This window comes from Podarcis raffonei, chromosome 17 (assembly GCF_027172205.1).
Source record: "Podarcis raffonei isolate rPodRaf1 chromosome 17, rPodRaf1.pri, whole genome shotgun sequence".
Taxonomy (NCBI): Eukaryota; Metazoa; Chordata; class Lepidosauria; order Squamata; family Lacertidae; genus Podarcis; species Podarcis raffonei.
In genome coordinates this window covers 32,796,081-32,821,337 of record NC_070618.1, presented here as the reverse complement: position 1 = coordinate 32,821,337, position 25,257 = coordinate 32,796,081, and the positions used below count along the sequence as shown (strand labels likewise).

Sequence of the window (25,257 nt, the reverse complement as noted above, 5' to 3'; positions counted from 1 at the left end):
CCAGTACAAATTTTTAAGGGAAGGTGCAAGACACATTGGATTTGCCTTACTGATCACAGTGGATGCTCATAGCTGACTTTTCTGCACCATTGGGGTGCCTTGTGAATTATTTAATTTATCTGCAAATCTTAGGCTGACACAAGTTTGTTTAAGAAAAAAAAGAGGAAGCTCTGCCCACTTACCCATTATTTCATTTGTTTATTAATTACTTTTATACCCCCCCTTTTCCATAAAATATGCCCAAGGCAGCTAAAAACTATCCAATGGACAAAAGAAAATAATTCATGCACGTACCAAATAAGCATTATCACAATAAAACAATGTAAGAATCAGACCAGAGCAGATAAATGGCTAAAAAGGCATCCCTGTCAAGCCATTCACAAGACAATCATCATCTGTTAGATCTACACTATGAGATGGCTGCAGAAAAGCACTTTGTGCAGGTGGAACTTGCCCCACTGTTCCGCCCTAAAGGTTTACCTGAGCCACTCAGTGCTGCTGTTTCATTGCTGTTGAAGAATGAGAGACCAACTAATTCATCCCTTGCTGGCATGTAGCCTTGCCAACCCAGTTCTAGTCACGTGGGGTCACTTCTCTTTTGGTCTGCAGGTGGAGTATCACATAATTGATTCCCCCCTCACACACAAAAATTATTCTGCATATAGTTGAGAAACCCTTCCCTCCCTATGAGATACATTGGCTGCCAGTTTTTGACCAAAAAGCAGGCTAAAAAATTTATACAAACGAGCATCGCATCATGTGATTTCCCACCTGCGGTTTGAAGCAGTACAGCCCAGGCATAGATTTGCCACTTCAGTAAGAGCTGGCTTATTGCTTCTTGAGTATATTTTGTTTTGTTTTGTTTTCTGTTATTATCTGAAGTGTGAGCGTGACAAACATGTGTTTGCTTGCATGTGTTTCATACAGGTGCTCTAATCAGAGCACAAGGTTTGGCTACAGCTCCCTGTGGACTCTGCATTCTGTTGCAAATCTGGGTTTGCTGCTGCCAAGTCTGTGAACTGACCACGAGTGGAAATTTGTTGAGGGATCCTGTTGTTCTCCTTTGATCTGGATTCCTCACATTGACCGGCATGGCCTCCAATGCATGATTCTGTGGTGCTCTGATATGGGCTTTTCCTGGAAAGCTGAGCCATTAAATTGATGTATAGCTTCAATTTCTGTAAAGTTGAAAAGGTATGTATCTATGTGAGAGAACCAACTGTATTTAACAGGGTGTTTACCATGACTTCCATAACCAGCTGTTTCAAACCACATATATCTATGGTACTTCGAGCAGTTCAGATTCCAGATCCCAATCTTGTTTGGGCTTTCAGTTCCAGCCTTCTATTTCCTCCTTTAATGGGCAGCATTCCCCACCCTTGATATTAATGAAGTACGCTAGAAGTGCCATGCGATCCAATCAATTGCCTGTATGGGAAATTAGAGCATGAAGCTGTGTGCACTGGGATGAGAACCCAGCCAGTCCAGTCTCCACCCTCAGCCCTAGGAGAAGCTGCTTCGAAAGCAGAGGCGGCAGTCATAGCCCTTCTGGGCAGGACTAGGATCAGGGCTTGGTTGGACACCCTGTGAGTGATACTTGTTTGTTACCTGTTTCTCCCATCCTCATCTGCTGGTGTGGCTTTGTTGAATCCAGAGAAGAGAGTAGTTTGCCCACTCTTCCATGGCAAAGTCTAGGTAAGTAACTGGGAGCATGAGGGCCAAATCCAGCCCCTAGCGTAGCCTCTGATCCTGTGGATTCAGTCCTAGAATCCTAGAAGAGAATAATAGAACTGTCAAGTTGGAAGGGACCCCAAGATCTGTTCATCTAGTCCAACCTCCTGCAATGCAAGAATCACAACTAAAGCACCCATGACAGATGGCCATTAACCTCTGCTTAATAACCTCCAAGGAAGGAGAGTCTACAACCTCCCAGGGGAGACCATTCCACTGTCAAGCAGCTCTTACTGTCAGAAAGTTCTTCCTGATGTTTAGTCGGAATCTCCTTTCTTGTAACTAGAAGCCGTTGGTTCGAGGCCTACCCTCCAGAGCAGGAGAAAACAAGCTTCTTCCCTCTTCCATGTGACAGCAGTAGAGATATTTGAAGATGGCTATCATATCTCCTCTCAGTCTCCTCTTTTCCAGGCTAAACATACCCAGCTCCGTAAATCAGTCCTCAAAGGCTTGGTTTCCAGACCCCTTGATCATCTTGGTCGCCCTCTTCTGCACACATTCCAGCTTGTCAACACTCTACTTAAATTGTGGTGCCCAGAATTGGACACAGTATTCTGAGTGTGGTCTAAGGCAGAATAGTGGTACTATTACTTCCCTTGATCTGGACACTATACTTCTGTTGATGCAGCCCAGAATACCCTTAGATTTTTCTGCTGCTGCATCACACTGTTGACTCATGTTAAGCTTGTGGTCCACCAAGACCCCTAGATCCTTTTCACATGTACTGCTAGTAAACCAGGTGTCCCCATCTTGTATTTGTGCATCTGATTCTTCCTGCCTAAGTGCAGAACCTTACATTTGTCCCCATTGGAATTCATTTTGTTAGCTTGGGCCCAGATCTCCAATCTGTTAAGGTCATTTTGAATTCTGATTCTGTCTTCTGCGGCATTAGCGACCCATCCCAATTTGATGTTATCTGCAAATTTGATCCTGTTCCCACTGTTACTGCTCTTCAGTCACTTTCACCCAAGACATGGTCAAAATGGTTTCTTAAGCGTATTTCCTGCAGAGCAAAGGAAGCTCTGGCAAAGCCCGCCCCCCGCCTTTGATGCACCTAATACCTCAGTCCCATGCACAAGCTAAGACACATGGAGATGTTAGAGATCAGCTGAAGTGACCAAAGTAACGGTTCCTGCTCACACAGGGGGAGAAGCGGTAAAAGAACAGGCTGCCCCTGTCCTCTTGTCTTGTATAGAAGTGGGTGGGCCTTATGCTGCTCTCCCCCGAGGAAGTTTCTTGATGGGAAGCAAAGTTACCCATCTGCTGCTCCACAATATATGTAGACCTCCTTGTTAAGCTACTGGAGCAAAACCGAAGTTAATAAATAGCAAGGGTGGGCGAACCACTCCAGAGAAATAACCACCCATATTACCCCTGAGGAGAGAGCCAGTGTGGTGTAGTGGTTAAGAGCGGTGGACTCGTAAACTGGTGAACCGGGTTCGCGTCTCTGCTCCTCCACATGCAGCTGCTGGGTGACCTTGGGCTAGGCACACTTCTTTGAAGTCTCTCAGCCCCACTCACCTCACAGAGTGTTTGTTGTGGGGGAGGAAGAGAAAGGAGATTGTTAGCCGCTTTGAGACTCCTTAGGGTAGTGATAAAGCGGGATATCAAATCCAAACTCTTCTTCTTCTTCCCTTTCTTCTTCTTCTTCCTCTTCTTCTCTTCTTCTGAGGAAACATCTATATCAGAAGGATGAGGAATAGCCAAAGGAAAGGCTATTTTTGTTAATAAGGTGGGTGACACTGAACAGACCATGCAAAGGGTGGGGGGCAGGTACAGATAGGCCAGAAGAGGGGAAATGAATGCTAGTGCATGATATAAAGGTAAAGGGACCCCTGACCATTAGGTCCAGTTGCGGACGACTGGGGTTACGCGCTCATGTCGCTCTATAGGCTGAGGGAGCCGGCGTTTGTCCGCGGACAGCTTCCGGGTCATGTGGCCAGCATGACTAAGCCGCTTCTGGCGAACCAGAGCAGCACACGAAAACGCCATTTACCTTCCCGCTGGAACGGTACCTATTAATCTACTTGCACTTTAAGGTGCTTTCGAACTGCTAGGTTGGCAGGACCTGGGACCGAGCAACAGAAGCTCACCCCATCGTGGGGATTTGAACCGCCGACCTTCTGAGTCCTAGGGAAGTCCTAGGCTCTGTGGTTTAACCCACAGCGCCACCCGCGTCCTAGTGCATGATATAGTTCATGAGAAATGAAAGGTTTTTAATGTGCTGGAATTAAGGGGACAGAGCTGATCATCTCAGTTTTAGAGGTGGTTCATAAAATAGCAAAAGCAACTAACAGACTTATGGCATCTTAAAGACGAACTGCTTTATTGTGGCACAAGCTAGTCCACAAAATCTGATGCCATAATAAAGCAGTTTGCCTTTAAAGTGCCAGCGGGCTGCTTTTTTTGCGGCAACAGACAAATGTAATGGTTACTCTCTGCAAAGGTTTATTCTCATAGGCAACCCCCTAATACATATCTGTGGCTAGCTCGCTTTGCCCCACCCTGCCTCTTATTGTAAGGTAATTGGACCCAGCTTCTATAAAGAGTGTGTGGCAGCCTCCCAAGGGTATTTAGTCAGGCCAGATGACTCACACAGCCACTGGCATTCACACTTCATGTGTGTCTAAAGGTCACTTGGGCAACTTAGGTAAGAGGTAGATCAGAAGTCTGACCTACTTCAAACACAGTTTGTTCTGCAATGTATGCTCAAACTATATGAGATGTGCAACTGTATGCACCCCCCCCAAAAAACCCCCACACACATTTAAAATGAAAAGTGATTTGGGGAGGTTGAGTGGAAGCTCAGCTAGTGGGAAGGAGGTGCTTAACCCTTTTCTCATGGGATTTTTTGTTGTTCCTATTTGATTATGGTGGTTATATAATAATGTCTTTGGGGGTGTATGCCCCGCCAAAGTGGGTTACAGCAAATGAAGAAAAGACAACATTCAGACAGTTAACAGTAAAACAATTCTTTTTAAAAACACAATTGTAAAACAACTGGAATACAGCTTGGAATATAAAAATCTATAGGGTTTTCATAGAGTACAACCCAGAGAGAGCCATATGTATTTCCTTGGGGAGGGCACTCTAGAGGTATGGGGCCACCACAGGGAAGGCCCTGTCCCTGGTACTACCCAGCCTGGTACTTGAGCCAGAGAGCAGAACCTTGGCTGCTGGTCTTCAAGTTTGGGCAGATACATAAGGATGGAGGCTGTCCTTCAAAAGCACCATGCAACTTTTCTTTCTATGATGGAAAAGTTTTAGGGACTGAGGGAGAAAAGGGTTAAGCACCTCCTTCCCATTGGCAAATCTTTTACTCAAGACTGCAGTCTCCTGCTGTGGGTTTCATTAAAACAAATATCAGTGAAAAGTTCAAAAAACAAAACAAAAACCCTGCATGTCATGGATGGTTTTTCCTTTGTCCTAGAAATTGACATAGCTTTTGACCATCCTTGGGGCTCCTTCATATGTGACCTCTGGCATACAGCAGCAGAGTATTGTTTAGCATGGGGGGCCTCATGTGATTGGTGGCTTCGTCAGAGTATAGATCTCCACACTGGATTCTGAGGTGGCTTGCGTGACTTTGGGGGGGGGGGGGAGTCGGGGAGCCTGGCCATTGCTGACTCAAGTGGAATGCTGAGTTCCTCTTTCTTGGATACAAAGCTTCTGTTCCAGCATCCAAAATTTTACTTGCCTTTTTTGTTTATTTCACTTTCTTTTATTGTGGAAGAGCATCAGACTGCTGGCTCGTATTTAGCTTTATGGTGGATTTTTTCCCACTCTCGGATCCTTCTAATAGTGAGATCACTTAACCACTGCTTTCTATTTCTACCGTGTTCCGGCCAAGTTCCCCGTGTTTACCACGGCCACTTTGAATTCTAATCCCTTCCTCAAAAGAGCATGCAGTTCTTCTCAGTTTTGTTTATCTACATGCCTGTGTATCATGATGGAATGGTAATAAGCATTTCCACAGGTAAGCCGTCTATACTGGAGTGGGGAATCTGGGACCTTCCAGACGTTGCTGCACTACCATCATAGGCTATGCTAGCTGGGACTGATGGAAGTTTGAATCCAGCAACATCTGAAGGGCTACTGCCTCCCCATCCCCAATCAATGAATGCATCACTGGTCGAGATGCTTATTAGCATGAGCAATAGAATAGTGAGAGCCCTTACCTGTTACTTCTTCCCACTCTAACATCAAACCATAACAGATGTTATCTGAATATCTGTCAAACTGTGTACCCATCAACTGGTCATTTACTCTGCCATTTTAAGGTTTAGAGAAGCGGCGCTTTTGCTGTGGTTAATATTTCAGCTTTACGAGAACCAGAAATAGAGGTCATCTGGAGACAGAATAGCAAGGAGTCCTTAAAGGGCACCCCTTCCCTGTTGGAAATGTCAATTATCTTTCTAGTTGCGGTTTTTAGTCAATCCTGAATAGAAGTGGATTGGAAACAGTGCCCCCTAGAGGTAGATGGGAAACCATGTATCTGATTCCCTTGTCCAAATCACCAGCAGCTCCTAGGGATGCTGTGGAACTGGCACTATTTAGCAGAGGCCCTGGTCACTTCCACATGACCTGTTCATTGAGCGTTCATCTAGATTTGTTTGCACAAAGTTTGCAGGGAGGTGAGACAATGCTCATTATTTACTGAGCAATCCCTCCAATTTGTTGGTGGAGAGGTAATAGGATGTTGTGCCAAGCAATTGCCATCCCATTCTCTTTGCACTGTCTTTACTGCAAAAAGTCCTCTAGACCTTTTTTTTGTGGGAAGCCCGTTTGTTGTGCCAGAAGCCCAGATCCACTTTGTGCAACCTGAATTTGCTGGTGGGTTAATTCCACCTGCAAAGACAGCAGTGGCTCAGAAGGGGCCCGTCTCTTCACCCTCCTACCCAGAGGTGTCCCAAGACATTTTGCCGTTTCAGTTGTCAGCCATTAAGTCCCTTACAGTAGAGGATGCCGAGGTTCAACTTGCTCTCACAACAAACCTCATAAACCTCACACATTGTACAGTGGTACCTCGGGTTACATATGCTTCAGGTTACAGACTCCGCTAACCCAGAAATAGTGCTTCATGTTAAGAACTTTGCTTCAGGAAGAGAACAGAAATTGTGCTCCGGCAGCGCGGTGGCAGCAGGAGGCCCCATTAGCTAAAGTGGTGCTTCAGGTTATGAACAGTTTCAGGTTAAGAACAGACCTCCATAACAAATTAAGTTCTTAACTCGAGGTACGACTGTATTTGGAAGTGAGTTCTTGTCCCCTCTTAACTGCACAATCGGAATCTGCTGGTATATGACTGGATCTATCCCACTTGCAAATTATAAGTTATCTGGAATTACCCTCTTGACTGTCTATAGTCCAACGGCTAGTTCACAAGCCAAGTCAGCCAGGGATCTAGAGTACACATAGCCAGTGGTCTGGACTCATTATAACCCTAGCTGCTCCCCAGCTGCCTTGCTTAGGCAGAAATGGTGGAAGAGGCACAATAATGCCAGGCAAGGCTGAGCATTTCACTGCTGCTGCTGCTGCTGTTGCTGCTGCAGCCCCATCAGGAATAGGAGCTACATTGAAGGTGGCAATGGAATGCAATGTGTGTATGTGTGCGAGAGAGAGAGAGAGAGAGAGAGGCTGGGGGGGGGAGGAATGACAGGAGGGATTTTATAATTTGCCCCTCCCTTACACTGTGGGATTTTTCTGTTTTGTTTTTTATTATTTACTTGTTTTTATCCTGTCTTTTATTCTGTGAACTGCCCTAAGATCTCATGATGAAGGGTAGTACAATAATAATAATAATAATAATAATAATAATAATAATAATAATAATAATAATAATAATAATAATTGCACTGTCCATAACTCCCACCCAGAAGAGAGACTGGGGGAGAATCCCCATTAAGATTCTGATAAAGTGGGCTGTAAACCACGAAACTTTATGTTATAATGAATTCATCAGTTTTTAAGGGTTTTGTTGAAATAAGAGGGTTAATTCCTCCCCGTCTCCACCACTGCAGGAAACTCGATCATCCGCGCAAAGCAGCCCGTTGCTAATGCCTTTTGGACTGCCGCATGCTCTTGCGACAGCCTCAGTTTAGGAGCTCACGTTTGTTACTTGGGGCCCTGGGCCCGTCCATTTGCACGCCAAGTTGGGCTGCAAGCTGGGCATACCTGGATTCGGTTCAAATCCTGCCTCTGCTGTGGATACAGGGGCACATCTACACTGCAGACCCACACGGGATTCGGCGTTATACCTCCTTTCCCCACGAAAGCTTAGGCTGTGTGTGTTGTTGGGGGGGGGGAGGTGAGTTAGGCAACTCTGGAAGAATTCTCAGCCTTCTGGAAAACACAATTTCCAGTTATTACTTGGGGGAAGTCGTAGCCCTGACAGTGCAGCCTCAGAAATCAGTCACATTGACTTCAATGGGGTTTACTTCCAGGTAATAGGGTACCGAATGGCAGCCTGCAGTGGGGATAAAAGGCAGGGTTTCCCTGTCCCTCAGACCTGCCATGTGTACAGTGGTACCTCGGGTTACAGACGCTTCAGGTTACAGACTCCGCTAACCCAGCAATAGTACCTCGGGTTAAGAACTTTGCTTCAGGATGAGAACAGAAATCGTGCTCCCCCGGTGCGGTGGCAGCGGGAGGCCCCATTAGCTAAAGTGGCACCTCAGGTTAAGAACAGTTTCAGGTTAAGAACGGACCTCCGGAACGAATTAAGGGTTAATCCGAAGTACCACTGTATATGCATTCCTGGGGCGAGCCCTTGCGTCTCAGTTTCCTAAAGTGAAACGCTGAATGTGGGAATATGTAAAATTACGCGCGTGTGTAACTTTTTTTTTTTTTACTTTCCTTTTTTTCTGGAGAAAACTCTTGGTTGTTTTCCTCTTGTGCGTCCCTTCGGAGGCCAAATAGCTCGTGTAAAAGCAGGCCCGTTTGCTCCTGGCAGTCCGAAAGACCAAAAAGAAGGCATTCTCTGCCTGGCCTGGGACTGCCGAGGCGCCTGGTCATCACCCCCCTCCGAAAGCAGCAGCAGACTCGGGCGGGAAAGGATGCGCGAGAAGCGGGGAAGGGCGCGGGGCGTGAGGATGGCACCGAAAACCACCGACGGCGTCGGGACGGGGATGTTGCTCTCCTGGAGCGCTTTCGCCAGCGGAGGGTCGCCGTCGCCATCTTCTTCCCTACGCATAGAAAGAGGGGAACCCCCCCCCCAGAAGCCCCACCACCACCGATCCAGGTCCTGGCCTTTTGAACCTGGATCGGCGGCGCACGCCCCTGGCCCGCACCCGGCCTTGGCAGCCTGGCCGGCGGACAAAGGAGGTCTTTCACGGCGGCTTTGCTCAGGTGAAACTTCCCTCCGTCTTCGCAGGGACTTGAGCCGCCCTCCTTCCCTCGGCCGGCCGCTGCCTGCGCCTGCAACTGGAGCAGCGGGGCTCGGGGTCCCGCAGGCCGAAGAAGGCGGCCTTGCTCGACGGGAGTTCGACGGCCGCAGCAGGCCAAGTCAGGCCTGCTCGGCTTCCTTCCTGCCGCACCCAGAAAGTGTTCTGCGGCCCCCCCTCTTTCCACATCTTTTTTTGGTGGGGGGGTTTAGTGGCGGAAGATCCCCATTAACCAAACGGCTCCCCGTCGGGGCCACACTTCAGTTTCAAGCGCAATCCTCCCGCCCTGGGATCTGGGGTCCCGCCGTGGCCTCCCGCCTTCTTTTCTCTCAGGAGGCTACATGTGTCTCAAGGCCCTGAACCCCCCACCCCCTCCAGCCCCACGGGCACCCCCCCAAACCCCCAGCCCCTGTTCAATCCATCGCGGGGCCGTGTGCTTGTGCGCGCGCGACGGTTCAGCCGTCGGAAGAGCAGATCTTTCACTTTCTCTCTCTGCTCGGGGGCTCCCTGCAACTTTCGGCTCCGCTTCTGCCCCAAGTGGGTCTCTGGCAGCGCTGGCAGCTTGTGGTTCCCAACTAGCAAGGATGAGGGCAACTGGAGGGCACCCCACGCCGAAGCAGAAACCTCGCAGACCTCCCTGAAACTGCAGAAAACCGATTTCCCTCAGCCAGGCTGCGGGGTGGGCTGAGGGGGTTCATTCTCCGACTGCCCGTCCCTTCGGATGTCGCCGAGGGGAGAGGGAGACCCAGGCCCCAACCACGGGCATCACCCACCCGTCTCGCCCCACTTTAATTTCTTGCTTGGTACCAACGGGAGACCCGCACCTTAGACAAGGTCTCTCTCTTTCTCTCTTTTTTTAATCTTGCGCCCACGATATTCCTCCTGCCTTCTTTTAAAAAAGCCTCTCTTTCTGCGTCCGTTAGCCATTCCCGCTCCCCCGCACACCTCTGTAGCAAAAGCAAAAAATCTCCCCAAACGGACGACGGGGGTTAGAGACGAGACGAGAGAGACCCTGACTACGACGGCATTCATCTTTCTGTGGTTTGGAGATCACCATTAATATCTGCTCTTCAAAGGAATCCGAAACTTCCTAACGAGCCAGGGAGTGTTTCTGAGTGCAAAGTGTGCGTGTGGTTCCCCCCCCCTCCGCGCGCGCCTCCGGTGTGCGGTGTGTGTGTGTTGTGTATGGGCGGGTGGGGGGCGGCGAGTGGGAGGGAGGGAGGGAGCTCTCAAAGGCTGGACTCGTTTTTTTCCCCCTTCCTCCCTCCTCGCTCTCTCTCGCGCTCTCTCTCTCTCTCTCCCAAGGCAAAAGTGTTCTCCGTTCCAAACTTTGTCTAAACTTTCACTTTCAGAGCTCCGAGGCGGGGTTACAGACCAGCATGGAGTAGAGCGAGAGGCAGCGCCAGAAGGAGCCGCCGCCGCCGCCGCAGCTACAGAGAGCGAGAGAGACGCGAGAGCACCCAGCGCCGCCGCCCGAGCTATGCCGCTGCTCGCCTTGTGAACACCCAGTCCCGCAAAAGCAAAGCCCCCAAGTAACCATGTACTCCCCATACTGCCTGACCCAGGTAACCAGACAGCCCAGCTCGCGGTGGAGGGGGGGGGGGAGAGGGTGGTGGGTGGGGGGGGGAATAGAGCGCCCCTTTCTCGCTCCCTTGCTGGGACGGGCGAGCCAGAGGAGCCGGTGGTTGCTTCTGTCGGCGGTTTGCGCCTTGTGTTGTTGTTGTTGTTGTCTGCCCTCCTCCCCTCCCCCCTTTCCTCCCCCTTTCTCCTCCCCCCCCCCCCGTCGCAGCCTCGGCTTCCCGGCTGCCTCGCTCGCTCGCTCTGCCGCGGCGTTTGTTGTCGCTGGCGCCGCCGGTGCGAGGCTTGATTTCTGCCTCCTTTTGCGCGCTTTCGCTGCGGAAGAAAGGGACCCTCGCGCCTTCCCTCCCTCCCCTCCCTCTCCCCCTCCCTCTCTAAGTCCTCCTTGCAAAGGAGAAGGGGGGGGGAAAGAGGGGGTTGGAGAGAGCCGAGAGGGGAGCGATGGCATCTTTCCAAGCTCTTTGTTATATTCGCTGCACATGGAGTTTAGGAGTTCAGAAAATGGCGCTTCCCCCAAATTTATTTCAAGAAATGTAAAGAGAGAGAAGGGGGGGGAGAGCATTGGGGGTGCGGTGGGGGGGCAGGGAGGAGGAGACCTGGGAACCGGGCTGGGTGGCCAAGTGGCGGGTTGAGACCCTGGTTGCATTAGGGGTGGGGGCGTCGGAAAAAGAATGTGCGGGAGAAATGCGAGGTTGTCGCTCGAAACGGGGGGGGGGCAAGCAGGAGAAAAAGAAGTTTCTAAAGTTGAGGAGCGATTTTCAAGATATGCCCGTGCTCTCCGCCCGCGGAGAAGTGCCGTCGCACGTCGGAGGTTGCCCTGGGTGGGCAACGGAGGAGTTGCTGGGGAGAGGGAGGGGGCGCTGGGAGGGGATTCCAGGCAAAGGCGGCGCGCGCGCGGGAGGGGGGGGGAGAGAATCTTTATTATTTCGGCGGCGGCTGCGTTTAGTCCCAACCTTGACTTGGGTCTCTCCTTCCTCCCGCCTCCCCCCCCCCGCCTCCCTCTCTCTCCCGCCGCTTGGAGAAAAGGAGCTTAGGCGAAAATCAGAAACTCCTTATTTTATAGCGTGGTGTGTGTGGGGGGGGGTACTTTTAATATTTCATTTCACAAGCTACGCTTGCCTCCCGCTCCTTTCTTGAACAGGGACAGGTAGATGACCCGGTTGCCCCAACCCCCGTCCATTTCGGCCCCCTCCGTCGGTTCCCTTAAATAAATAAGCAAACGCTCCAACGGCCCTTCCAGGAATGCAGGTCGGGCGCGCTGGCTGCGGGAGAGAGAAGAGGACTTTTGCGCTCATATTTTTCCGCGAGCGAGAAAATTGGCGCCATTGGGGAAAAAATGCGGTTCCGTAGCGGGAGCGGCCAAACACCCTTCCCCCCCCCCCCATACCCGAGGAAGCGCTCTTGGCACATTTCTGCTTTGCTCCGTCTTGGGGGGGGGGGAGAAGAGAGGGGAAGAGAAATGTCCCACCCCCACTTTTTTAATGGAGCGCAAAGCAAAGCGCCCGACCCGACCCCGCTTGACTTGCTTGGCTCGCCCGCTCAAGTTCTCTCCCCTCGGCGCGGCGCGTCCCGGGGGAAGGAAGGAGAGGCGCGCAGAGAGGAGCCCAGGCGCGGAGACTGGCGCGTGCGCGCGCGCGCAGGGGCAGAGGGAGAAATTGCTTCGGAAATATATGTAACGAGGAGCCGAGAAGAGCCGGAGACTTACCCCAACCCCCCAACCCCACCCCGCTTAGGCCGAATCGGGCATCTGGAGGGGGGAGAGAGAGAGTTTTGTCTTTTGCCATCGCGTGATAAGTGGTGTGTGGACGCCAAGAAGCGCCATAAGTGGACGGGGAGGGCAAAGCGCAGCCTGGAGAGAAATGGGTGGGGTGGGGGGCAGAGAGGATAGTCCAGCAGAATAGGAGTGATGATGATGAATGATAATAATAATAATAGTAATTACGACGAAGGGCTGAAGGAGCAGTCTGGACCGGGCCGCCTTTCGCCTGGCAGACCCGGGTGCCAGCCTGTTGAGTCTCGCTCTGCGCCCCCCCCCTTTTCCAATCACTGGCCCGCCTGAGTTGCGACGGGTCCGATTGCACAGGCTGCTGGCGAAGAAGCAGCTCGCTCTGCCCGCGCAGCCCGCAGCGCCTAAATCTTCCCCGGCCGGCGGGGCTCTCCTTCTCCCCGTCGGCCGCCCAAGCTGCTTTTCGCCGTCGGGCAAGGGCAAGACTATTGTGCGCGGGGTGGGGGTGGGGGGAGCCGAGGATCTGGGGTGGAGAGCGAGGGCTCCCGGGTCTCTTTCCGCGCGATTCCTCCAGCTCGAAGCGGGAAAAGGCGATCCGAGCCGGAGCGAGCGCGGCCTCACTTCGCTTCCAGAGCCGGAGGGAAGTCGAAAGTTGAGAGAAGCCAGTTGCAGCTCATCGCGCTTACACAAAAGTACACATACACCCCCCGAATTCCCTCCGCTCTGCCCCTGTTAACGCGGGAATCCAAAGTAAAAAAGAAAAAAGCCCCGCCACTTACTTTTGCGGCTCCCAAAATTATATTTACCTGGAAACCCCCAGACTTATTTGAAAGGTCGCCTCGGGTAGACACACAGACGCACATACTTAGGGGAAGGGTAGAACTGCCTTGCGCCCCTTCCACGCGCTGGGCTTCTTTTGAGCAAAAGCAACCCGAGGTGCGTGGAGCTTGGAAGCCCCGTCCGGATTTTCCTGCCCGTCGGGCGTCCGGATGCCCCCGAAGCGGCTCGGCCGGCCTCCCGAGGTCGCGTCCCGCGCGGAGATCCGTGGCAAACTTTCTGCCGCCTCCTCGGGGGTCTAAGTGGGAGACGCCGTCGCGGCGAAGCCCATCTTCCCACACGGACTATTCTCGGAAATATTGGTGACTAGGAGATAGTTTTCATGGTTGGATTTGGGGCGCAGAGTAGGGAAAGGAAAGCTATGTTCGCGTGCGAGGAGAAGTGTTATTTTTTAACTCTTAGAGACGAGTGGCAAGCAGAGTATCCATTCTGAAATACATTTTTCTTACCCCAACCAAGTTACAATTTTAGCAGCGCGTTGCTTCTCGCTGTTCTGAAAAGATCTCTTCCATGTGTAGCAAATATATATATTATCTATGATGATGAATATAGTTTGAGGGATTGAGCTAGGCGCTGGAAGCGCGTTCCTGTGCATATATGCTTGTCAGAATTGGTGGCTCTAAAACGTTGTGCACAGAATATGTTTACAATTAAATATATTTATATATTACCTCTCTCTTTTTAGCTTAGTGCACGCACGGTGCACATATGCATATGTTGTTGTATGAAATGCAGAACAGCTCAGGCATATTCCATTTTATAAATGTTTACACATTCTGCAATATATTCCATATTATAAACAATTCCTCCTTTATTTTGCTTTACCCAAACATTCTTCCAGTGGTGCCTCTAAGGGTGCCATGTCCATTCCCACTTGCAAACTCCTCCAAAAGTAGTGCATGAAAAATCCAAATAGAAATATCAATAAAACATAGCAATAATCACATGTGAAGCATACACAAAAGCGAAGTTGATACCTAAAAATCTTACCAGCAGAGAATTCAATTTAAAATGCCTTTATTGGTATATAATTATTTCTCTGCCTTTTGGAGGCTAAAAATAAATATTTCTTGAGGTAACTAAGAGAACAATGCTAAACATATGATTTGAGGTTTAGGGACTACGTCCTAAGGCTGGTTCCTCAACAACTACCTGCTTTTTATCTCGGTTTGTAAAAACAACCCAGGGCCATATTTATTTGTTCAGTTAGTTAATGTAAATTCCCCCCCCCCGGCCCATCTAATTATAAAGACAGATTACAAAACATTGAAACTTATAAAACAGCCCCAAACCTATAAAATAGCTGGGGGGGGGAGAACCTGAAGATCAATCAAAAGAGAGAAGTCCATTAATTGTTAGTATAAGGAGATGTACACATATTTCTGTAGCATATGCATCATTCAAGCTGTGCTATCATAGTAATGCAATATAAGGCCCCTTTTTCGTATTTTGTTTGCTATCTGTTTTAGTGTAGATGAGTATCTAACTCGCAAGGCCTATGGGCAAAGCGAATTTAAGGTGGCGGTTTTGAAAAGAGGAATCCTTGTGTTCAGTTCTTTGCTTTTTGTCTTGCCCCTGGGTCAGTGCCAAGGCAGAGAGTCCAGTTTCGTTTCTGCCTCTGGGAAGGAAAAGCTTGTGCTCCTTTAAAGAGTTGCCCTTTATTTGTGCCCGATGAATTAAACAAACCTGGCTTGATCCATGGCAAATGCCCTCAGTAGATAAGAGAGGCTCTCTCCTCCCCCCCCCCCCCCGCCACCCCTTTGAACTGGATTTCTTTTGTTACGATTTTGTAGGCCTGGTATTTTGTTTCCCTTGTGGATATTCATTCTGCTAGTGACTACCCTCCAAATCACCCACCCCATTCTGAACCCTGTAGGGCACCCACTTTCCCCAGGTGACGTTCCATTCGCTCAACTGATGCATCTCATACCATAAAGAGGCTATCTTGGAGCCCAATCCTGTCCAGCTTGGATTGACCTCAGCTGCCTCTTGTACTATAACCGGGCTTGATCCATTCAGTTAGCTTGGAGTTTTGCTTGCACAGCTTTTGACTTGCGTTAGTGTTTTCAGCAGCCGATGTTTGCCCAAGTTCCCGGGGTATTGTACACAGACCTGAAATTATCGTTGTGCCCTCGCAGTCACATTTTTCCTGAAGTGGCCACCACCACAGAAGTGTTTCATTTATTATGTGGTGGAATGTTGGACTCTTTTGCACTTGCATTGTGGTTCCCATGTTAGATCTGTTCTCCTTTCTAGAAGTTTGTTATCTGAGACTTCAGTTTTGCAGGGAGCTCAAAAGCATACACAATGTAAAATCAGGCTGCTAATGTTGAATCGACACACAGCACGTAGAATGCCATTTTATTTGAAGGGTGTCTGTGATGCAGCGGAAGATGTGTATGTGTAGGGGCGAGGGTTACAAATTTTGTATAATTTTGTATAACTTCCTAGCATTATTTGCAATTCAGAATAACTGGGCAGGTTTTCACAAAGGGCCTAATAATAATAATAATAATAATAATAATAATAATAATAATAATATTTTATATCCTGCCCTCCCCAGCCAAAGCTGGGCTCAGAGCGGCTAACAACAGATTTTCTTTTTGAAAATCTGAATCAGGAGTAGTTGCAGAGTTGGTTTGGATCATGGTTATAATCTATATTGCGGTATTGTGTTGGCGTTATATTTTTTATGTACAGGTAAGCCTCTATATAAGTACAGGTAGCCTCTAGGGGTAGGGCCATTTATAGCATTAGTATATAACATGGAATACCCTAACGTGTAATAGATGGTGAGTATCATAATGACAGAGTATGTGTAGCGCAACAGAACATTTCTTGTCTGCCCTCAAACATTTTGCTGATCTAGATGACTGCAGAAGCTGATCTGAGAGATGCAGCCTATAACCTCGTGCAACATTGTCCAGAGTGCAGGTGTGAATCTGTCCGAGTGTGCACAGATGCCCCGATATGCTCTGCAAAATTACAAGGGATTTGGGGACACACTCTTCGGGTGTGACTGGCGCCAATGTTCTGCTTTTGTGCTTAAATGTAGAAACTCCTCTCATTCAGATGTACACGTTAGCAGCACTTTCTATCCTCACATTTAGAATGGCTCAGAAACTACATTAAGAAACTGGTGGTTAATAGGCAAATGTAGGCCTCTGCATGCAAATATTGAAGAAATTGGGACTATAATATATTTATGATGTAGTCTTAAGACAATATCTTAATGAGAGCAGTTGTTTATGTGCAGATACCAAGACATTAAGAACAAGATGTGCGTGATATCAGTTGTGTACAGTCAGTGCAATAATTGGCTGCAGGGATGATTGAGGCCCTTCTAAGGAATTGGTTTGAAATATGGAATAGAGCTGCCGAACTGTATACGTCAGTCCCTATTACATTCCTATATTTAGTGGATTTTTAAAGTTAGGGTGAGTAGCTTATTTTCTTTTATTTGTTTAGGCTGCATTCTTCTATCTGCAGTTGGGAGCAAGTCTTGTTGCACTCAGTGGGAGTTACTTCTGAGTAGACTTTAGGACTGCACATTTCTAACCTGCCTCGTCCCAAAGATTAGGGCTGTATAAATGTACAATTAAACATACATATAATTACATAGAAAACTGATGCAGACCAAACAGTTAATGACAGTATTTGCTAGAGTTTCACTACCCCTGTCCCTGACGCTCGGACACTAAAAGTTGGCTGGAATACTATGAAGTATTAGCATTTCTTTCTTTCTTTCTTTCTTTCTTTCTTTCTTTCTTTCTTTCTTTCGTCTTTCTGTCTTTTCTGTCTTTTCTGTCTTTTCTGTCTTTCTGCCTGCCTTAAAACTAACAGACAAATCTTTGGAAAATGACATTGTGTGCCAAGAGGGGACTTGAACGGTGAAAACAAATGAACTAATGCTGTCCAGCCTATCACTTCCCCTGGCTCTGTTTCAAGAGATTGTTTGCAATACAAAAATATAAGATTGTCTGGCAGTGCAGAAGACTAATCTTTCTATCTGTTTATCAGTGTGATATTGCAGTGCCTTGCACCCGAGTCCTGTAGCAAATTTGGATGTGTTCTCATGACGTCTATAGCTTGTTGCTTTTCCACTGTAGCTTCAGGACTGATTCTGCGGGTGCTTTTATTCGCTTTGCATTGCATTCTTCTGTGAACCTCGCTGGAAGAATCTCCACATGTGGAAGCAACATGTGATCAAAAGTGCTTTATAAAGCTTTGCCTCTGTGTAACGTCCTGGAGCAGCCTGATCAAATCGATCAGATGTTCCACAAAGCCTGGGAGATGTGACTCCTCTCTTCTATTCAGCTCTTTCAGTTTTAAGGAAAATATTTATCGGCTGAATTTTACATGTCCCTTCACCTTTCAAAAGGAATCCGGCCACAGATTCTTTTCTGGGGTGGGTGGGAATGTGGCTGGAATATTTCCATTAAAATGTGAAATATCAATAACAGATTTTATGTGTTTGTGTTGTGGGCTGTGAGGTCTGGATGGAGAATTCTTTATGGTGAGTTACGGTGAGGAAAATGGAAAGTATCAAGATATATGCAAACACAAAGCAAAACTGAACAATGCACCAGGCAATAAAGGAGTCTGGAATTAGTGAGGCTATAAATAAACATTTATGCAGTGTTGAAACGAGCATTCAGGTGAGTTTACAAACAATTCATTAAGATATTTATAAACTTTCACAGTTTGGGACTATCAATAGAAACTTAATTGCAAACTGTAAACAACTTTTCTTTTCATGTGAATGATGAACAGAGGCTCCATAAATGGGGTGTTTTGTGTCTTTATTTTATTTTTTTTGCTTGGGCTTTTTTTGGTGTGTACAATGCATACCAAAAACTTAGGACAACTAATTCTACTGAATGGATTCTTTCCCCTCTTCTACTACTAGCTTTTGAAAGCTCCTGAGATTTTGTTTTTGAAAGTTGCTTTCAGTATTAGGATGCAATTTCTAAATGCTGCGGGAAGAAAGGTGAGCCACTCAGCATGGCCCCTGCGTTTGATTGCATAGCTTATGTAGAAAGAGCCTATAAATCAATGTGCAGTTGATACTGCAAGAACAACGCGCTTAATTGTGCGATTAGTTGAGAGCATATGGTACGTACTGTATGTATATTCGCGGATTAACTTTGTGTATGGTGCAATCCTGACCACGTTCCGAAGGTGGGAGAAAGGCCTGTGTGGGAACTTCAAGGACCTTGCTTTCACTGACTGTGTGGCTGCAGCCACAGCAGAATGGTGTTTGCATGCATTTGTTTGTGTTTGGTGTAATGCTCACTGTATATTTAGCATGGGTTCCTGCCATTTAGAATAATCTGAATAGGAACCGTCATAACCCACCGCCCACAAGATTTGGAAAGGGCCCATTGTTTATAATAGGGCAACTCTGGAGTAGACTGCAACTGTACACAAGAAACATTGCACATATACCCACATGCATATACACTTGAGAATGTGCCCATAAAATATAAACATATGCTGGCATACCTGCCTTTGTCGTACTACAGCACCTCGCTCCCCTCGCAACACACATGCATTTTAATGTGTAGCTAGATATGTGCTTGCATGGCATATGTAGATAGCAAACATTCATGAAGCAAATTGTTATCTACATAGACACAAACCTATGTATGTTCTTTCTAGCCTATGGATCGCACACGATTATATAAATCGAAAAATCCCACTCCATTTAACCATATTCCCCCTTGAATATGTGACTGTTTGCATATATATGTTCCTCTTTACATGGAGGATGTTGCCTTCCTTTCTTTTATTTTTTTTAGCCAAGGCTGGTTGCAGGCCTGGCACATGCAGCGCTTCACACACATTTCAACGTATGGATCCTGATTTTTGGGGCAGCTTCCACAAACTTCTGTTGGATCTGGCAGACAGAATGCCAGCCCATATGCCTAAAATCTATGCATGGAGACTTGTTTATTCGAGCTCTGATTCTCCAAATAACTCATTTATCCAGAATGAGGTCATGTTCCCAAGCGTACAGCAAATATGGCAAGAAGCACTCAGCTTATCCCAGCCCCTGCTAATCTTCATTAAATCCACGTCCCCTAATTTTGTTTAGCTAACCGTTGCCTAGCCTCGCAGTGACTGTCTGTGGGGCGCAGAGGTGCTCCTCGACTCGGCTATTCTTTCAAACTTCTCTTGTGCACTCTCCCTCCCTTGCCCAAACTTGATTTATAAAATACAGAGTTCAGCGATATCCAGCCCTAGGCAGACGGCATTTTCTCGATTGCCTCTGGGTTTCAGGGGCTCAAGGTGGTGGTGGGAGATGGATGGGGAGTTTTTCTGTTTCCATCCCTCCGTCTAGATTGTGCAGATGTTTGCCAAGTGATGATGTTCCTCTATACGTTGGGGAAGGAGGCAGCCATCCTCAAGTCTGTGGCCTTCATGCATTATGCACTGCTTTTCCATATGCCAAGTAAGTAAGGTCCTTGTCATCAGTGGGACGGCGAGCAGCCCACCCCTTTCAGGGCCTGCGTCTAAATGCCACTACAAGGTATAAATCAGGCCCCTGAAAGGGCTTGGAAATTCTTAATCACTGCTTCTGACTGTTGCCCCTCATTAGGGACCTTTTGAGAAAGCGGAGTGCTGTCTCTTCGATCCCTCAGCAAGTGAGTTAGGGGCACAGAATTAACTGTATGGCATAACTTCATTCAACGCTGCCATCTGGGTAAATGGAGGAACGGCTTGTATTGGATTACCATTTGATTTCAGCTCGCTAGGTGTTTTGGATAACTGAGGCCTGGGGATAATAGGGGGGTCTGCTTGGTTGCTCCACCCCAACCACAGAATCCTTTGTGGTATTAATATGGCGGTTATGACTCTTGTAGTGGTTGCAGTGGATTCTTAAAGTGTGTGTGTGGAGAGAGCGAGAGAGAGTCATGCATCTTTGCTGGGAGAGTTAGGCAATGCCAGGAGAAAGATAATGGGGAAAGACAGCGCAGGAGGCAAATGCCATTCATAATAAAACCACAATCCAGTTTTGGAGGACAGGGAGAATTATACTTTTAAAACCAGCAGCACCCATCAGCTTGAAAAGCCATACCCATGATTTCTGAAAGGTGGCATCTTTAGCCAAAGCCTGCTTACTTTGACTCATATTCGTCTGGAAAATCTGCTGCCTGCCTCCCTTTTCCGTGTAATTCGTATAAAGAAGAGGTGCTGCGATGCCCCTTTCATGTGTTGGCAGCTCTTGGAAAAGTTCAGGTGGATTTTTCATGACTCTAGAAAACTGCTGACAGGAGCCCAGAAAGCTGCCTTGTACAGAATCAGACCATTGCTCCATCTAGCTCAGTACGTTCTCTGCAGACTGCTAGCATTTCAGATGGGGTCCCCCCCCAGACCTATTGGGAGGTTGGAGTTGGAACCTTCTATATTCAAGAGCATACTGTGTTCTCCCACAGAGGTGTTGCCCTTCCCCATACGATACTGGCTCTTCAAACAGGGAGATTTCCCAGACCTCCTTGGCCTATGAGAATGCTCTCAAAGGGGCACTTTAGCATCCATTTGCTCTGCAGACATGAATTTCCTTCTCTACTGGCTGCAGGCCGTACAAAGTGGTGAACATGACTATGCCTTAGATGAGCAGGATCTGTGCAGTTCAGCCACACTGGCGGAACAAGACCTTTTTGCAAAAATCACAGAGTTCAGTCACGTTTAAGTTTTTCGCCTTCTTCTGCAATAAATCTAAGAACTCATTTGCTGCAAAATGGGCATCTTCCTGTCAAAGACCTATTTATTCACATATGTATTTATAAAAACAGCTGTGGAGGGTGTGGGGTTTTTTTTTTAACCTGAAAAGAAACAAGTCAAGGGCTGTTAAATAACTGAAAAGGACTGAAATTTCAGAGAGAATACCAAAAGAGAAAAGGAATCAGGGAGGAGGGTTGATGGGGGTGGGAAGAGCAAGCATTGTTTCATAACTGATTTTTTTGGGGGGGGGCAAAAAGCACTTTCTTGAGGGGAAAAAACTCTGGCCCAATAACATTCCTCCTAGAGAAGGGGGAATTTTGTCTGGCTTGTTAGCCCCCCTCCCTCCCCACACTGTTGCTTGACAAGTGTTTAAAAATGCATGGTGCACTAAATGAAATAAATTCTGAAAGTGTAAAGCAGCGGATTGCTATAAATTTATAATCTGCACCTACTGGAATTTGTATCCAGTGAGGCTGATTTACTGCACAGATTAGAGCAACTTTACTTGACGTGTATGTATCTATCTGTGGCAGGCGATGGCAGCTTGAGACGGCTCCATAGCCCTGCCTGTCTCTTTGGAGGGGAGTGGCAGATGAACCCCAACAGGAGAGAATGGATTTGAGAACAAAAGAAGCAAACGGAGGCTTCATCTAGGAACGGAGAATAATTTTCTGCCGGCCGTTGCATCGTCCGGTTTTATCAAATCCACTCGTATCACACGAACTGAAGCGCCTCAAGTTCTTCAGGGTGCTCAGGTTCAACTTAGTGTGTGGCGAAACAAAACAAGCCATTTACTTAGGTATCAGGCCCCCAATGGCATCTTGCAACATTATGCATTTGTTAAGTGCGATTGTACTATAGGACATACGTACTTCGCGGCACAAAGTAACAAGAAAGTTTCCTTCTAGCAAGAGACTATGTATGTGTCTGCCCTTGGGTAACATCAGATAAAGCACTTTTTAGGTCTGATGTGGGCATTGTCAACCAGAAACATTTATTACACCCGCTCCTTTGAATGGAAGGGACAATTTAGATTTTTATTTTTTAAAAAAGTGGATTCTATGCATTAAATTAAGTCCCAAGCATCATTTCTGTAATAGTTCTTAATAGTGTTAACCGTTGCCTCTCTTTTTGGCAGACATGTCACAAGCACAGGTGTGCAATATTATAGTGTAATATTATATATGTCTAATACATTTATGAAACAGAACCACATGCCTTTTTACCTCCCGACTCCCATATTTTTTTTTAAAGCCATATCATCATCGTCATCATCATCATAATTAAAACTATTCCTATGCCTGGAACGGCTTGCTTGGCAAGAACAAATTCAACAGGTACAGCGCATGGTGGAGCCCCCGTTATCTGACTTTCTGAGGAAAGCCTCACCTGTTGGATTTCAGCCTTCTTAAAAGAGCAGGAGCATTGCCACGAAAGGAGAGGAGAGGGTTATTTTCATGTTTGAAATATAAACTTAATATATGGATGGGGGGCATTGTTTTACTTTGTTAGTATGTTATGCATTTTCATGTTTTTATATTGTAAATCGCTTTATGATTTAGAAATTTAATTAACAACAACAACTTAATATACAGGAATATCTTAAGGAATTAAATATTCATGGAAGAGTGGAGTTTTAAATATTTTTTGCATAGAGGCAATTTTGCCAAAGGGTGCTAAAATGTTGCTGGATGTAAAAGGGGAAGGATATTTTGAAAGAGAGCTGAGATGGGGTAGCATTTCGTGTCTGTTTGTGCTAACATTTCCCCCTCACTAGTCCTGACTTGTGTGATATTCTGGCTTTTCATATTGAAAAATCCTACTATATTGCACCAAGTGGGGCGTTTTGGACCACGGCGTCTTTCTGTCCCACCTTTGTTCTACATATTCACAAGGTGTACGGTCCAGCCAGAAACTCTTCTGAACAAGCCCCAAATAAATGAATGGGAAGCATGGAAGGGCATTGTAGTGATTTGAGCATCTGTCAGGATTTCTTGTGGCTGTTGTCTGTCCCTTGTAGGAGAAGAAACACATTTCTCCAAACGCTGGCCGGAGACTAGAGTCATGTATATGTGCTTAAGCCATGTATATATGTCTAAGTGTATCTGGAGCTGGTAGATTTGGCCACTCAGAGAAAGTGAATCCATGGTTGCTTTTAGGAGTTTATGTTATCTGACCACTTTCACCCACTCCTGTGGTGTTTCCCTGGCAAGGCAAGGACAAGCCGTGCATCTGTGTGGGAGGGGAAGCATTGTGTGGAACTAATTTACAGCAGTAGCTAAGACTGTGGGGTGATAATTAAGACAGTGTGGCACATGGGTTTGCTTGAGGGAATGGCCCCCTCTTCTCTCATTTAGATGGGCAAGGAAAGGGGATAGCTAGATTTGCTCGTTAAGAGCCTTTCCATTCCAAAGACTGTGCCTGGAAGGAATTGCTCCTGCACTTCATCTGCCACTATGAAGCGGGCCACGGTTATTCCCATTTTACAGCTTGGAAAGTAAAGCTGAAACAAAAGGCCCCGCTCAAGACCATCCAACCGGTTGATTTTGAATCCAGATTTCCAAAACTCAGCTCTACTTAAGTTGTAGCATGCTGTTGAATCGAGAGCCACTATTCCCAGTTCAGTTTCTCTGTCACTGCTGAATGGGTTTGTGAGCAGGTAACTGCATCACTGCTGCCCCCAATCTGATGCCCTTCAAATGTTTTCGACTACAATTCCCATCATTCCTGACCACTGGCTATGCTGGCTGGGACTGAGGGAGGACACTAGACAGAGGAGGCTGCTGTATCACAATCTCCAGCTCTTGGGTTGGGACTCAAGCCTCTTGCCTTCAGATCCAAAAGTCACCGAATGCAAAGAAGGATTAGTTATGGGTACCTAATATGAGGTACTTGGTGTGGAATAACTTCATTCACTTGCTTGTTCGTTTTTATCAGGCATCCACACAGCACTGTCCTTCAATTCTTGTCATCCTATATTTTTGTGGTGGTTCTTATTGTTTCGTCGTTTTGGTTTCAATTATTCACTTGTGTTTTTATCTTGCATTTTAATCTGTGAACTGCCCTGAGATCTTGTGATGAAAGCAGTATATAAATTTAATCAGTAAATAAAATTCTCCAGCCTTTTCTTAGACTTCGGAAAGTCTGATTCCATCCCCCCCACCCCCCCCAAAATAGAGGAGTGGTGCAATTTCAACAGGTATAGATGTATTTGTCACTACTCTCCCATCTTTTGAGAAGGGCAGGGTTTTGACACGGGCAGTGATATACCAACAATGCGAACCCATCGCAGCTCAGCACGCATTCATTACAGCATTTGTGGTGGGCGCCATGTTTTGGTTTTTTAATTGATCTTTTAATTGTTGCTAAAACACTTTCCTGACTCTCTCTCTATCTCTCTCTATATATATTATTGAAAGAGAGATATAGTGCTGTAACAACATAATGTTAAGAAAATTATTATAGTATAGTGTTATAGCACCATAATAAATTAACACTATAGCAGTATGGTGTTACAGCACTGTACCTCTCTTTTAGACGGAAAAATTAAGGGAATGTGTTTTAGCGATAATTATGTTTGATTTTAAAAAATAAATGGGGAACAATGCTTATACTTAACGGGTGATGAGCACACATTCATGGCCCCACCCACAGCTGCTGTGTCACGCCTAATGGTGTGGATAGAACGTAGCAAGAATGCACACATAGTAAAAGCACACTGCAACCTATAGTGTGGAAAGTGAATTGCAGTTCTGCTTGTAGCTTATAGCAGAAGAGCAATGATTGGCGAAGCATTGGGAGTCACCCACCCATTTTATCCCGTTCTTCACCTGAAAAGTCTCATAGAGCAATAAACACAAAAACAGTACCTGCCCTCATGTTTGAGATCTAAAAGACACAACACAAAAAGAGGGGGGAAAGAAGTATGGGGAGGGAGGAGGTAAAAAGCAGACTTGGTCACCAGGACTTGAAATGAATGATTGTAAATAAATAATATATTAAAATTGTAAATATTTAATTTATAAATTTATTTACAGTGGTACCTCGGGTTAAGTACTTAATTCGTTCCGGAGGTCCGTACTTAACCTGAAACTGTTCTTAACCTGAAGCACACTTTAGCTAATGGGGCCTCCTGCTGCTGCCGTGCCGCCGGAGCACGATTTCTGTTCTCATCCTGAAGCAAAGTTATTAACCTGAAGCACAATTTCTCGGTTAGCGGAGTCTGTAACCTGAAGCGTATGTAACCTGAAGCGTATGTAACCCGAGGTACCACTGTAA

General features: G+C 46.9%; 1 protein-coding gene across 7 annotated transcripts in view; it reads left to right on the top strand.

The window, feature by feature from the left end:
* The window catches only part of NFIX (nuclear factor I X), a 251,299-nt gene that overhangs the window by 48,119 nt on the left and 177,923 nt on the right, over nt 1–25,257 (top strand). For 6 of the 7 annotated variants that reach the window (XM_053370380.1, XM_053370382.1, XM_053370385.1 and 3 more), the window contains exon 2: nt 10,463–10,675. The exons of the other annotated variant lie outside the window; for it this stretch is intronic. In XM_053370380.1, coding sequence (XP_053226355.1) covers nt 10,649–10,675 — 27 coding nt within the window. In that variant the 5' untranslated portion in view covers nt 10,463–10,648. The remainder of the gene's footprint in view (nt 1–10,462; nt 10,676–25,257) is intronic. 7 annotated transcript variants of the gene reach the window in all.